The sequence below is a fragment of the Phyllostomus discolor genome, chromosome 8 (genome assembly GCF_004126475.2).
Source record: "Phyllostomus discolor isolate MPI-MPIP mPhyDis1 chromosome 8, mPhyDis1.pri.v3, whole genome shotgun sequence".
Lineage (NCBI taxonomy): Eukaryota > Metazoa > Chordata > Mammalia > Chiroptera > Phyllostomidae > Phyllostomus > Phyllostomus discolor.
The window spans coordinates 48358194-48373478 of NC_040910.2; the positions used below are offsets into that span (position 1 = coordinate 48358194).

The 15285-nt window shown below is 55.0% G+C and overlaps 1 protein-coding gene and 1 pseudogene across 3 annotated transcripts; one reads left to right on the top strand and one right to left on the bottom strand.

Moving 5' to 3' along the window:
- Positions 1-885: 885 nt before the first annotated feature.
- Positions 886-2013, bottom strand: LOC114503732 (annotated as a pseudogene).
- A 1523-nt stretch (positions 2014-3536) lies between these two features.
- On the top strand, positions 3537-13016 carry LOC114503734 (F-BAR domain only protein 1-like). Of its 3 annotated transcripts, XM_036032552.1 has the most exons (18): positions 3544-3717; positions 3830-3908; positions 4568-4587; positions 4691-4753; positions 5241-5419; positions 5503-5527; positions 5900-5951; positions 6523-6614; positions 7037-7312; positions 8680-8792; positions 8903-8990; positions 9131-9239; positions 9957-10112; positions 10415-10547; positions 10942-11141; positions 11745-11800; positions 12172-12336; positions 12745-13016. In XM_036032552.1, the coding sequence occupies exons 1-18, from the start codon at positions 3600-3602 to the stop codon at positions 12765-12767; spliced, it is 1947 nt and encodes a 648-aa protein (XP_035888445.1). In that variant the 5' UTR covers positions 3544-3599; the 3' UTR covers positions 12768-13016. The 3 variants fall into 3 exon arrangements, with proteins under 3 accessions (XP_035888444.1, XP_035888443.1, XP_035888445.1); XM_036032551.1 differs by lacking the exon at positions 12745-13016 and having other exon boundaries at positions 3537-3717; positions 4568-4592; positions 4696-4753; positions 12172-12728; XM_036032550.1 differs by lacking the exon at positions 12745-13016 and having other exon boundaries at positions 3538-3717; positions 12172-12728.
- Positions 13017-15285: the final 2269 nt, after the last annotated feature.

The window sequence follows — 15285 nt, forward strand, 5'->3', positions numbered from 1 at the left end:
CATGACCCCAATGAAAAGACAGATCAAAACTCCAGAAAAAGAGCTAAACAAAATGGAGATAATCAATCTATCAAATGCAGAGTTCAGAACACTGGTTACAAGGACATTCAAGGAACTTAGAACCTCAACAGCATAAAAAAGATCCAGTCAGAAAAGAAGGATACAATAATTAAAATCATGAACAATGTACAGGGAAACAATAGTAGTGTGGATGAAGCTGAGAATCAAATCAATGATTTGGAACATAAGGAAGCAAAAACAACCAATCAGAACAACAAGAAGAAAACAGAATCCAAAAAAATGGGGGTAGTGTAATGAGCCTCTGGGACAACTTCAATGTTCCAACATTCGCGTCATAGAGGTGCCAAAAGGAGAAGAGAAAGAGCAAAAAATTGGAAATCTATTTGAAAAAAATAATGAAAGAAAACTTCCCTAATTTGGTGAAGGAAATAAGCATACAAGTCCAGGGAGCACAGAGAGGTGCTTCCACGGAGCACAGTGATCATCCTGACATGGCATCAGTTATATACAGGAAGTAGCTGATGCCATATTTGCAAATATTTGCAAACATGTTTGCAATAGCATGGATGCAAAGAGGCCAACTCCAAGGCACATCATATTTAAAATGCTGAAGGTTAAAGATAAAGGGAGACTTTTATTTTTTTTCCAGATGAAACAATTTTATTTCACAGTTGTCTTTAAAACCACAAAGACACTATATTTTTCATATAAAAACATTAGTATAGATAAGCTATACTTTCTAAAAAATGATTATATAGACCCTCTCAAACAAAAATACATCCTGTTATGTGGTTTCAGTGAAGTTGCTTGGGAAAAACTCACAGCCGGACTGATTTCTAAAACATACCATTCTACTACTGCATCTTTTGGTTCAAAGTATAGATTATTGTCATCAGGTCATGTTCCTGCATTCTTACACAGTTGATAATACACATATAGACCAGGGGATTATCACTTAATGCTCCATTGGTCCATCAGCTGGTTGAGCATGCTGTGCCTTTCTCTGTGGCCTCTCATCAAGACCTTCCAGGAATGGAGACACATCATCATCATCATCATAAATCATAAATTCCAAGTCTTTACCAACAATACCAATGGAGACATTCTTTGTATTTAGGTCCTGTTCTGCAGGAAGTGTCTCTCTTAAAGCAAATAAACCATGCTTAACCAATTCATTTAAATTGCACTCCATAAACTCAGATATATGTCTCTCCAAGTAAGTATGAGCTGATTGAGGGCAGGCTCCAATGGACATTGCTCTGCAGTCAAAATAGTTAGTAGATGGACAGGTTTGGAAAATATGAGGACCCATATCATCATAACCAGCAATAAGCAGCCCAATAACATATGGTCTTCAGCCATATCTTTGCATTGGTATCTGGGTCTTGCTTCCAATTAAAGCTATGAGAGGAGACACAGGAAGAGGTCTGTCAAATACAAATCTGGAATCCAAACACTCCTGATCATAAAATTATGTAAGAGTCTAGCATCAGCCACAAGTCCTGCAATTGAGATACCAATATGGTTGTCAAGATGGAGAATTTTTTTCCTGATGTGTTGCAAGCTCTGACTGTGCTCTCTTCAATGCAACCAACACTGCATAGGTTTTTTATTTTAGGCCAACTGTGGCTGAACCTTGTTTGACAGCTTCCATTACCCATTCAATTTGATGAATCTGGCCCTGAGGACTCCAAACAGTGACATCATTGTCATACTGGATGCAAAACATGGTTCTGATGGAGACATGGCAGTCACCTCCTGCAAAACCGCAGATCCTAAAGAGAGAATTTTAAAGGCAGCAAGAGAAAAACAGTTACCTACAGGTGAGTTCCCATAAGACTGTCGGCTGATTTCTCAAAAGAAACTTTGCAGCCTAGAAGGGATTCACAAGAAATAGTCAATGTCATGAAAAGCAGGGAGCTACAGCCAAGATTGCTCTATCCAGCAAAGCTGTCATTTAGAATTGAAGGGTAAATAAAGAGCTTCCTGGACAAGAAAAAAACAAGGGAGTTCATCATCACTAAACCATTATTGTATGAAATGTTAAAGGGACTTATTTAAGAAAAAGAAGATCAAAACTATAAACAATAAAATGCCAATAAATACATATCTACTGACAATTGAATCTAAAAAATACACTAAGCAAGCAAGAACAGAGACAGAGTCATGGACACAGAGACCACTTTGATGATTGCCTAATGGAAAGAGGCTGTGGGAGAGATGGGTAAAGAGGTGAAGGGATTGAGAAGTACAATAGGTACATACAGAATAGCCATGGGGATGTAAAGAACACTGTAGGGAAAAGGAGTAGGAAAAGAACATACATATGACCCATGGACATGAAAATGGTGTGGAGACTGCCTGAGGAAGTAGGGTTGCTGGTAGAGGAGGCAAAGAGGGAAAAATTGGGACAACTGTAATAACATAACTGGTAAAATATGATTTTTAAAATTTTGGCAAGTAAAAAGAATGACATGATTACAGATTTGATTATAATGCAGTTGACATAGGGATGTGCTTTCCTGCAACAGCATTTTAAGATAACAACTAAATTACAAATAAAAGTATACCAGAACTTTGTAGATTCTTGGAGATCTTTGTATAATCTCTAGAGCACCTTACTTAATTATAAAATATATGTATACAACTGGAACATACTTATTTTTCATTATTTGACAAAGCTTCCCAGGTACTTTATATGTATTAAATAGGCCTAATTAGTTTAATACTTCTTTTTTTATTTTAAAAATTTATTTATTTTTAGAGAAAGGAAGGGAGGGAGAAAGAGAAGAGAAACATCAATGTGTGGTTGCCTCTCGTGTCCCCCTGCTGGGGACCTGGCCTGCGAACCAGGCATGTGACCTGACTAGGAATCAAAGTGGTGACCCTTTGGTTCACAGGCTGGTGATCAATCCACTGAACCACACCAACCAGGTCCAAAATTTGTTCTTAATAAGGAGAAGGAACAAATCCCTGAGGCATTCCAAGGACACTTTGGAATGACCCAAAACCAATTTTAGGTCCAGAAAAAATCTCTTATTATTTAAACCCCGGGAAAGTTGTCAAATATATTTAATCAAAAGATTTTATTTACATATATATAACTTATATATATATTGTACATATAATATATCTTATAATATATGTTATATATAATTATGAAACAACAATAAATTATTATTTACCAAAAGTGACAATAAAGGTATCAAACATAAATAAGGGTACCAAATCTACACTTCCTACAATAAAGAATATGGGTTTTTGAGAAATGAAGTACCTGATTAACACAATAGAGCTCACAAGTGTTAAAGAAAAAAAAATGGTTCATATACCCTCCATGGCTCCCCGCTTCCCTTAGGGGAGTCCCATCTCCTGACCTGACACTTGCAGCCTGGCCCACTGCATACATTTTTGGTCCATTCTCCAACCGAACCAAGCTCCACCCAGAAAAACTGGAAGAAGAAGTAACTCAGGCATCACCACTGCCCCTGCCCGCACCATTCCCTCCACGGGTGGGGACTGGACCCTTGGCCCATCCCACTCATGGCCACCTCTGCAGCTGATTCAGCATCTTGCTCATGCCCTGCACCCTGCTGGCCTTCCAGGCCCAGGCTCCCTCTCTGCTGAGTTTCTCAATGTCTTCTCTCTCAGGGCCTTTGGACTTTGAGGCATACAGCGCAGCTGCCCTGCAGGAAGGCAAGTACGTCTGGACCTGGATGCCCAGGCTGGACTGTGGGGAAAAGGGGAGCAGAGCTGAATGGGAAGGGAGCACCCCCAGGACTCAGCCGCCCCCACCATCTATCCTCAGCGATGAAACGTTTGCGGGGAGCCAAGGCCTTTCGCCTTCCAGGACTGAGCCGGAGGGAGCGCGAGCCACCTACAGCTGTGTGAGGAAGCCCCCCAACCAGCCCTGGGCCAGGCTATCCCAGAAGTCCCCTGCCGAGGGCAGCCCAGCAATATTCTTATTCCAGGCCAAACACAGAGTGTCTCTGTCCCAGGCTAACTCGCTATCACCTCCTCAAGCTAGTCCCGAATTCTTCCCTCTGCCAAGGCTAGACCGGGGGCTGCCTGCCCCAGACTCACCCAGGGTCACCCCGCCCAGGCTGGCCCAGGGTCCCTCCCGTTGTCAAGGCTACTCCTGTTTCTCCCCTTCATCCATCCCAGCGATTCTCACTTTGCCAAGACGAGCCGGGAGCCTCCCTGCCCAGACTAGTAGCCCAGCCTTCCCTGCGCCCATAGTCTCTTTGGCTAGCCCAGGGTTCTTCTCTTTTCAAAGGCTAGCCCCCGAGTCCCATGCCTTCTCAGGCCAGCCCTTCTCACCAGCCCCAGGGCTCCTGCCCTCCACGCTGTTTGAGACCAGCCCTCGCTCTGCTGAGTCCAGGTCCCCTGCCTCCCACCCCAGGCAAGCCGGGATCCCAGCAGCTGCAGGGCCAGCTCAGGACATTATTGCAACCCAGGCCCACGCCCTCAGTTGCCGTTTCCAGTGTTGGGGGCCGGGGGACAGATGAGGTGGGGGAGCTGACTCCCATATCTTTTCCATCCCCAGAGACCCCGTGGAGCCTGACGTGGCGGTGAGTGCCATCGGGCTGGGTTCAGGTCCGGTCCAGTGGGGGGCTGCAGGGCGAAAGTGGACGTTTTGTAGGGCAGAGCCTGACTCACCGCCTGTCCCCCCAGCCGTGTCCGGAGGTGGATGAAGAAGGCTTCACTGTCCGGCCTGATGTGACCCAGAACAATATCCTTCTGTCACCCTCTGGGGGCAGTTGTTGGCACAGCAATGATAAGGCTCTGTTCACAGTGATTTCTCTACCATTAGCAACCCTCTTTGGGCGCACCCTGGGGGGAGCCTCTGGTGTGGACAAAGCACACCCAAATGCAGACCCCTGACCTGTGGGGTCAGGGCTGGGCGAGAGGGAGAGAGGAGGGGCTGGGTTACAATAGAGGGGGATTGAAGAGGGCTTCCTGGAGGAGGGGGCACCAGTGTTGGGGTTTAAGAGTTGAACAGCAGTTCACTGGTTAGGGCAGGGCATGCTCTTGCAAAGGCTTGAGTGGGGCAGGGGGAGGGGTGAAACGTGGTGTCAGGGCCAAGGGTGACAACTGGTGAGAGAGAACTGTACAGGCTCTCAAAGGGGTTTGAGCCAGAAGGGCCACGGTCAGACTTGAGGGCCGACTAGCTGGAGGCCCCGCACTGGGACCTGCTTGGCCCCTTGACTGAGGCGCACGCACAGCTGAGCCCTCCCGCTTCTCGTCCAGCGACTCGGACTTTGACGACGAGGAGCCACGCAAGTTCTACGTGCACATCAAGCCCGCCGCAGCCCGGGCCCCAGCCTGCAGCCCCGAGGCAGCTGCCGCGCAGCTCAGGGCCACGGCGGGCAGCCTCATCCTCCCTCCGGGCCCAGGGGTGAGGCTCAGGAGAGGTGTGCCGGGTGGGGCTGGGGGGCTGGCTGGACGCACCCGACCTGATGCCACCCGCTTTGTCCGCAGGGCACCATGAAGCGCCATTCTTCCCGTGAGTAGCTTGTCCAGGGGTCTTCGGTTGGGGGAGGAGAACCCGAAGGGGAGACCAGGCCCGAACTCTACGGGTGTGGGTTTGAATCCCAGCTCTGCTGTGTGACTTGGGGCAGGTGCTTACCCACCCTGACACTCGGCCCCCTCTTCTATGAAAGGGGGTCATTACGAGAATTAAATGGGACCCCAAGGAGTATCCCGGAAAGAAGCCCAACCCCGGAGACAGTGCGGCTCAAGGGGACGTCCCTCTCTGCCTGGTTTGGTCAGTCTGGCCAGCTGGCTGGACAGCCCCGAGCCTCGGTCTCCTGGTCTGCGGATGGGCAGCCCTGCAGCCAGGGCGCTGGGACGGCTCAGGGAGGCCCTTCTCTTGTAGGGGACGCTGCTGGGAAACCACAGAGGCCTCGGTCTGCCCCAAGGGCCAGCAGGTGAGTCCACGGGGGGTCATGGGGTCAACCCAAGTGGGCAGGAGGGGACCGTCCCATTGTTTCTCTCTGCCTCCTCAGCTCCTTCTCTGTGTCTCTGTCTCCGCTTCTCTCTCCCAGGCAGAGAGTTCAGAGACACTTAGTGATTCACTTGATGAACATGTGTGCAGTGCCTGCTGTGTATTCGTGCCACTCTGGGTTCTGGGGATACATGGCCCAGATAGGCCCCCCTTCTCCGAGTCACGTTCCAGTGGCTCAGGTTTTTTTTGTGTGAGGCTCAGATTTTAAGAATAACAAATAAGGTAGAGCATGTTCAATACTTCTAAGTGTTACGAAGAACTGAAGCAGGTGATGTGATGGAAGATGGGAGTGGTGACGTCAGCGGGGCTGGACGTGCGGGGCCTGGGCGGTTGTCGGGGGACGGCTTTGAGCTGAGCCCCGAAGAGAAGCAGGAGTGGGCCCAGGGAGACCGGGGAGAGTGGAGGCCAGACCAAGAGCAGCATGTGCAAAGGCCCTGAGCTGGAAGGAGGCGTGGAAACAACAGAACAGCCCCTCTTGTCCGTTTGGTCCCCAGCTGCACGGAGAAGCTGCAATCAGATGAGCAGTTTTCTAAGAACCTCTTTGGGCCACCCCTAGAGTCAGCCTTTGACCACGAAGATTTTACAGGTGACGGAGGCACAGGCTTTGGGGGCGTGGGTGAGGCCAGGGGGAGGGTGGGTGGAGCCACTGCAGGGTAGGTGGCTCAGGTGGGCAAGAGGCTGTGCTGGGCTGGAGGGTGGATGTGGGGGTCCTTTGTGTGTTTAAGGGAAGATCAATGGGGCCAGGTCAGTGTGAGGGTGGGTGGGGCCACAGTGTGCATGGGTGGAGCCAGAGACAAGGTGAAGGCCCGAGGGAGAAGGGTTGGCAGTGGGTAGGTGGGTGGGACCTCAGTGGAGATAGAAGTGACCAGAGGGCATGGCCTAGGGTAGAGGGGTAGGGCCTGGCTTTGAATGGGGGAGGGCCTTTCCAGACCCGTGTGTGGCCTGCAGGAAGATGGCCCAGACTCCCTGGGGGCGGGGTCTGGAGCTGGCCGCCCTTTCTCCCCACAGGGTCCAGCAGTCTGGGCTTTACCTCCAGCCCCTCGCCTTTCTCCTCCTCATCTCCAGAGAACGTGGAGGACTCTGGCCTGGACTCCCCATCTCACACAGCACCAGGCCCCTTCCCCGAATCCTGGGTCCCCCGCCCGGGCACCCCACAGAGCCCACCTAGCTGTAGGGCGCAGCCACCTGAGTTGAGGGGAACACGGCCCCTGCTGTCCTCGGATTCGCCACAGCCCCTGGCATCGTCCCCAGGCCCCTGGGGGCTGGAGGCCGTGGCTGGAGGAGGTGAGCCCAGCGGCTGGGAACTGTGATCAGAACCCTGAGAAGAGGATAGGTAGAGCGCCTGCTGTGATCCGGGCCTGTGGGGGCACACACCCCACCCTTGCAGGGGCAATAATAAAATAGATATTTAAGAAGACAGGAGGTGGCAGGTAGCTAATGAGGGCCCCCAAGGGTGGGGCCTCCCTGAGCTGGGCCTCCCTGAGCAGGGACCTGTGAGCCGAGATAGGCAGAGGTACGGGTGAAGCCAAGTGCATGTGGGGGAAGGGCACTCCCAGCAGAGGGCACTGCCTATGCCAATGCAACACGGCAGGACCCGGCTAGACCCTGAGGAACAGTGGGGAGGCAGGCCTTTGGCACCAGGCATGGGGAGGCTGCCTGGGGGCAGCAGAGGAAAAGAGAGGGTCCAAGGCTGAGCTGAGGCAGGGCTAGAGGGCGGGGGGAGGAGGAGAGCAGGTAGGAGCTGGCTCCTGGAGGTCACATGAAGAGAGTGGAGTCCCCTTGGCATGTAGAGGAACTGTGGGCTGTGACCACACGAGGTCCCCAGCAGTGGTAGTGGGGTGTTTGGCACTGCCCGTGGTTAGTAAAAGGCCCTGGTCGGAGCTGCTTCATGGGAGGGCCCAAGGAAGTGGGTGTGGACCCCGAGTATAGACGACTTGAGTTCTCTGGGCTTCCCTGTTGAACAGCGATTCTCAGCCAGGCTGGGTCTGCCCCCAGGGGACACCCAGCAAGGTCACCACTGATCTTTGATGGACTCCTCTGGGGGCATGGGGACAAAATAGCATCTGGTGGGTTAGGGCCAGGGATGCTGTTCACCACAGTAAGTACGCAGGGTGGCCCCATCCAGGAAATGATCTGCAGTGTGAGCGTGTCCGCAGTGCTGTGGAGCAACCTGGAGACGAGAGGAACGTGGCCTGGACAGCCGGTGGGAAGGGGCGGGGGTGAGCAGAGCAGGGGGTCCCGGGGAGGCAGGAGAGCTAGGGGAACCTGGGTGTCGATGCCATGTTAGTTAACTTACAAGGGTGAGCCTCAGATGTGGGCCAGGGTTGGAGGCCACCCATATACGCTCTGAATGTTAGGTAACAACCCTCTTCCAAATCCCCACTCTGGCGGGCCTGCCTTCTGAGCATCGAGTCCTTGGCTAGAGTTCCACCAGTGACGGGGAGCTCACCTCTTATTGTGCCACCTGGGCTCAGGGTTGTGGACGGTATCTGCGGTCTTGTCTGGTGTCTTAGTAGCCGCAGGACTTCAGACCACCAGGGGCTCTCCCCACAATAGTCCGACTCCCCGTTTTTGGCCGAGTTCCAGCCCGGGGAGGCCCAAGAGGCCCTGGGCAGCATCTCAGCCATGTCTCTGTCACGCTCACCCCCCAGAGCCAAGGCCGGTACCTGCCGACCCCACGGCCATGGAGGGCCTGGCAGCCCCACCCCGGAGGCCCCGCTCCAGGAAGGTGTCCTGCCCCCTCTTGGGCAGCAACGGGGATCTGGTAGGGTGAGGGGGCGTGGCAGGAGCTGGGCTGGGGGTCGCCCCCGGGGGTCAGCCTCAGGACTCTGCTCCTTGGGTGTTCCCAGCCCAGCCCATCTCCTTCCCTTCCAGTCTCATTCTCTGAGTCCCTCCCCACTCGGCTCTTCAGTGCCCTGCACTGGCCCAGAACGTTCCAACTTCTCATCGCAGACAGGTCACGGTACGTGTGATTTTCACCTTCTCCGGTCTGGGTGGGGACTAAGTGATACACTAGAGGCCCTGTAGGCGGAGCGTAGGTTCTGGAGCCTGAAGACTGTGCTCACTCTCTGTCTGCCCCTCATTCCCTCCCCGCACCCCCAGGGATCTCCCGGGGCCCAAGCCCTGTGGTCCTGGGCTCCCAGGATGCCCTGCCCGTGGCCACCGTCTTCACCGAGTACGTCCACGCCTACTTCCGTGGCCACAGCCCCAGGTACGTGGTGCTGGGCACAGTGCAGACAGTGAGAGACAAACAGGGCTCCCTGGGGGCTGTGTGTCCGGGTTCCAGCATGGACAGCCTTCAGATGTGTGTCCTACCCGTTTTACCTGGAAGGGCCGGGAACACTGAGCTGAGCAACCACACCCCTGTCCTCTGGGGCAGGGGGAGCCACAGAGGGTGTCTGAGCAGGGCTGGGCATTATTGTGGCCGCAGTCCAGAGCAAGTCCTCCTAGGTAGGCTGCTGTGGGCAGCAACCTGAAGAGAAGAGGACCAGAGGCCAGGCCCACAGAGGGGGTGGGTGAAGGGTGCGTGGAGGGACCAGGGACAGTCTGGGGGCAGTGTCCAGAAGAAAAGAACTTCAAGTCAAACCAAGAAGAGGAAGAGAGCAATAGACCCGAAACCCAGTCTGAGGACTCTTATAAAATTGAGTGTGTGCTGTGAGCTTCTTTGTGGCCTAGGGGAAAAAAGAACTAGGGAAGGAGGTTTCCTGCCTCCACCAGCCCAGTGTGGATTCTGCCTGGTGCCTGGATTGCTACCCAGGCAGGGACCCAAGGGGAGGAGGTCAGGGGTAAGGATGCTGGGCATAGTCAGGGCCTTGCTGCTTCTGCAGACCCAGGGAGCCACAGGCTACAGTGGAGCCAGGAGTGAGGGGGGTGTGAGGTGCCGGGAGGAGCCCTGAGCCCAAGCCCAGTCCCCTCGCCTCCCACCCAGCTGCCTGGCTCGAGTAACTGGGGAGCTGACCATGACCTTCCCAGCTGGCATCGTGCGTGTATTCAGCGGGACCCCGCCCCCGCCCGTCCTCAGCTTCCGTCTGGTGCACACAGCCCCCATTGAGCACTTCCAGCCCAGCGCCGATCTCCTCTTCAGGTACTGTTGGGAGGTGGGCGTCAGGAACAAGGGGTCCCAGAGGCTAGTGGGGGCCAAAACCCCCAGCTGTAACTTCCTCCTCTGTCTCCCAGAATTTGCCGTGTGTCCCTGGGTTAAGTCCCTCCCCATCTCTGAACCTCACTTTCCTGCCCTCCTTTGCTTCTCTGCCAACCACACTTAGCTGGGCCCAAGGTGACCCAGAAAATCAGCATCTTTAGGAAGCCCTCGGGGTAGGTGGGATGCTGGGGACCCCAAGAAGGATTTCTTCTGAGTGTGGGAGTGATCGTTCTGGGTCTCTGCAGTGACCCCTCGCAGAGCGACCCTGAGACCAAAGACTTCTGGCTCAACATGACAGCCCTGACTGAAGCGCTGCAGCGCCAGGCAGAGCAGAACCCAGCCGCCTCCTACTACAACGTGGTGCTGCTGCGGTACCAGGTGGGCTGGGTGGATGGGGTGGGAGGGGGCGGGGACGGGGCAGGGCAGAGGGGGCCAGGAAGGAATGACAGGGGGGCAAGTTGGGCAGAGAGTAAATGGTGGAGTAAGCAGAGTAGGAAGCTGAGCTTCCAAGTGCCGAAGACATCATTATGCAAATTAGAAGTGCCCCTCCCAGGACTCCACACGAGCACCCATCCACGGACTTTATTAGCATGTGGCCCTCTCCTGCCCTCTGCTGGAAGTGTGATGTAATGCAGACTCCTATCTGCAAAGTCTGCAGGAAAGGGCCTCTTGGGGCTGTGTGTGCAAGGCAGACCCAGCTGGTTGACAGTGCGTGGCGTGGCAGGGCGGCACGGCCCAGTCTATGTCTCTCCCCTTTTCTCACTCTTTCTAGTTCTCCCGCCCGGGGCCCCAGTGTGTGCCTCTGCAGCTGAGCGCCCACTGGCAGTGCGAGGCGACCCTCACTCAGGTCTCGGTGGAATACAGCTACCGGCCGGGTGCCACGGCAGTGCCTACGCCGCTCACCAATGTCCAGGTCCTGTTGCCTGTGGGGGAGCCTGTGACCAATGTCCACCTGCAGCCAGCCGCTGTCTGGTAAGGGCATGTGGAAGGCCGAGAGAGGCTCGGCAGTGCCCCCTGAGTCCCCGAGCCTCCCACTGATGAAGCAACTAACAGTCCGCCCTGGACCTAACGGGTCCCTGTGAGCTGGCCCTGCTTACACCCGAGGGTGCTATTATCAACAGTAACACTATCTGGCACTGAGAGCTGCCTCCTCGTCAGGTGTGTCCCATGGACTCATTAGCTTCAGGCTCCTAGCAGTCGCTCCGGGCATGGACTGCCCCATGCCCATTTATGGAGGGGACACGGAGGCAGAGGGAAGCTAAATTGCTCTTCTAAGGTCACAGCACCATTTGAACCCAGCCCCGATGTCACCTTACGTTGTTTTGTAAAGGTTAGGACCTGCGAGAAAGAAGCCAGATTTATAGGACCAAATGCACCATCTACAAAGGCTGCAAAGCTGTGGGGCCCTTGGGGACCAGCTGCTCCACACCCACGCGCATTTCACAGATGGGGAACCTGAAGCCAGGGAGGGGGCCTGGCTTGCACAGGTCATGGAGCTGAGAGGCAACTGAGCTGGAACCCTGGGTTCTAAATGTTGTCTCTGGGGTAGACTCACCAAGCTTCTTTTGATGCCAGGAACCTGGATGAGAAGCGGTTCCTATGGAAGCTTCCGGATGTGTCCGAGGCAGGGGGTGAGTTCATGGTTATATGTGAGGGCTCAGAGGGCTCACCTGGGAGGGCTTCTTTAAGCTGCGGAGGATCGGGGATGTGCTGGGGTAGGGAAGTGTGGGCATGTGGACAGGCTTGGAAGGGCTTTGACACAGCTGGAGGAGAGGCACCCTGGGAGTGGGCACAGCAGGTGCAAAGGCCCTGAGGCAGGACTCCTTTACAAACCACGCAGAGTCTCACGGGGCCAAAGGAAAGGAATACAGGGGCACAAGAGTAGGTCAGAGGGGCAGAGGGGCCACAACCCAAAGGTCTTGGGTGGAGGGCCCAGGAGGAGCCTGGGTCACAGAGGGGCTGGGGCCAGGGATGGGGCACAGCTGACCTCAGGCCTCCCCAGGCTCCGGTCGCCTGTCTGCCAGCTGGGAGCCGCGCTCAGGGCCCAGCACTCCCAGCCCCGTGGCCGCTCAGTTCACCAGTGAAGGGGCCACTCTGTCCGGCGTGGACCTGGAGCTGGTGGGCAGTGGCTACCGCATGTCACTAGTAAAAAGAAGGTTTGCCACAGGTAGGCCCCACCCCGCTACTGCCGCGCCCCTGCGAGCCAGGGCACAGGAGTTGTGGGAGGCATTTGGGGTGTTTGGAAGGGATAGGTGGTTATTGGGGTATGAAGATCCAGGATGGGGGTGGCGACCCAGGCAGGGAGGGATGGCCAAGACCCCCGTGGGAGGGGTCAAAAAGGAAGATGAATGTTTCTGGGTTGTCCCCTGGAGGCTGGGTGTTCTTGCAAGGATCCGAGGCCTGGAGCCTGAAGCCCCGCAGCAGCGACACCCTCACTCCATTCGCCGGCCCCTCAAGGAGTGGCTGGGGCCCACGGGGCAGTGAGTTAAGGGGCGTTTTGAGAAAGATTGGGGGGTCCCAGGGTAGAAACAAGTGACCCTTCCCCACTCACGGCCCTGCCCCCCCCCCCCCCCAGGAGTGTACCTGGAGAGCTGCTGAGCCCGGGAGGCTGACCAGCCCGCTGGCCCCAGCTCTGCACCGAGTCCTGGTGCTGGGTGACTGGCCCCTGCCTGCTTGCCGGGCCCAGGGGTCCGCACCTGGCCTCCTCTGAGGCCCTGACTCTGTGAAGAGGAGCCCCACACCCAGCCTGGCTGAGCCTGAGATTCATTCCTGCTCATACCAATTCCCACACAGGCCCTTGGACTTTTAATGTTCTTTGAATAAACACTTTATTTTCTAATAAAATAATTTTCCTGCTGCTGGAAGTTTCCTTCCTATCGCCAGAGAGGAGAGGAAGAGAAGATGGATGCCCAGGGGAGATCTAACATCCCTAATGTTCCCCGTCGCCCCCCCTCCCCCCACCCCCAATCTAGCCTGTGAAGAGTGATACTAGGACAGAACAAGCCAGACACAGACACCCCCAGCCCCATGGACTTCCCCAGTTCCATGGACTCAGAGTTGGGCTGGTGGGAAGAATGAGGACTGGAGGAACCCAGACGTGGGTGTCAGGAAGACTTCCTAAGGAGAGTATTCTCAATAAGGCTTTGAGGTGTGAGTAAGAGTTTGCAAGCTGGAGATGGGCACCCCAGGCCAAGAGATAGTGAGTTCCATGAGACAGCAGTTAGTCAGTCCACGAACACCAGTTGAGTGCCCACTGTGTGCCAGGCAGTAAGGAGCCGACTGTGAGCAGGAAAACGCTCTTGGGAGCCATAGCGCCGTAAGCCAAAAGCCTGGCTTCAGAGCATGCTCGGCGGCTGTGTGACTTGCAGCAAGTGACTTGACCTCCCTGGGCCTCAGTTCCCTCATCTGTCACCCACTTCGCTGGGTGGCTGAGGGGAGGTCTCACACTTTGACAAGAACCTGGCACAGGGGAAGCACCCCGGTGGTGCAGCTTTTCTGTGATGCGAGCTAGGGTGGGGGCGGGCCTGATCGCAGGTGGGGGAGAATGGACCTGCTCAAGGCCAGGTCACCAGCACACTGTGGCAGGGAGCAGGTCTGAGCTCAGTGGGAAGTCCTGTGTCCTAGCAGACAAGTGAGGGCCCTGCATGCCTGGGCGTGAGGCTGTGCAGACCCCAGGGACCAAGCAGGGGCCAGATGGGACTCAGGAAGCGGGGTTCGGCCTGTGGTCTCTGATCCTCCCACCCTGTCTTCCAAAGAGAGAAGGGGGGCCCTGACTGGTGTGGCTCAGTGTGTTGGGTATTTTCCCACAACTGAAAGGTCGCTGGTTCTGCTCCCAGTCAGGGCACATGCCTGGGCTTGTGGGTCAGGTCCCAGCAACCCTGGTTGGGGCGTGCAGGAAGCAACGGATTGATGCTTCTGTCACATGTCGATATTTCTCTTCCCCTTTCTCCCTCCCTTCTCCTTTCTTGAAAAATAAATAAATGAAAATCTTAAAAAACAAACAGAAAAGGGGGTTCTGGCTGTGCCTCAGCGTCTTTGTCTGGGAAGCTGGGAGCAGTCTGGCTGGGGCAGCTCAGTGCACATCAACACTGCTTTCATGCGGGGGCCGGGGGGGCAGTCAGCACAAATTAAATGAGGCGTCTCAGGCACCGACTGCTTCAGACACACACTTTCCTGCTGCCAACAGGACCGTTGAGCCAGCAGAGGCAGGGCCCGCCCCGCTGCCGGGCCTCAGCCCCGCCGAGGAGCCAGAATCAAACATCTGACCCTGTGGGTGCTTCCCCTCCATCCCCAGTCTGCATACATGTGCGTGCATGCAGGCATGTGAGCGTGTACCCTCAGTGGCCTCAGCCGCCCCCCCAGATGGTCCCTTTGCTGGTCCTGTGTGACTGAGTGGCTGGGGTGCTATGTCCATGTCGTAGGCCCCTGCCTGAGGGGACACTGTTTATCACCACCTCCCAGTGTCTTGGGTTGGCTTTCTTGGGTCACAAGGGAGGTTTGGTATCTTCTAACACAGAAAGTGTTTGTGAAGTGTGGGCCCCTAGCTGCCTGGGCCTGCAGAGCTGTGTGACATGGGCCAGGAGGAAGGATGGGACACCCCTTTGACTTGCCAGGGCAGGAAGGCTGGCATTTTATGGTTCCCCGTCTCCCACGTCTGGGAAGCCCAACCTCACAGTGAGGCCCGAAGGGATTAGGTCACTTGCCTGGAGCCACCCCAGTGGGTGAGTAGCCTAGCTGGGACTTCTTAGAACATTAATATGACATTCACATACCAAAACAAATCACCTACATGTGGCCCGGGTGGGGCACTTGGAGCACACAGTATCGGTGTGAAGGCCTGTGGGAAGGGCTGGCGCTCACGGGAGTTCTTGCACTCTGAGTGACCGTGAGAACCCTGCACCCTAGGGCCCTGCTGGAAGACTCCGTGTTCATGATAAGCTCCATGGTTCTAACTTCCCTTTCTCTCAACTTCCTTCTCCCTCACAGAAACAGTCCTCCTCCACCTTGGCGCGCAGGCCAGAGGGAGCATTTGGCTAGCTGTGCCTGTGTGTACTGGGTTGCCACCCTCTCTTTTCCCAAACAAATCCTGGGTGACAAAACACCTAGTCGATATTAT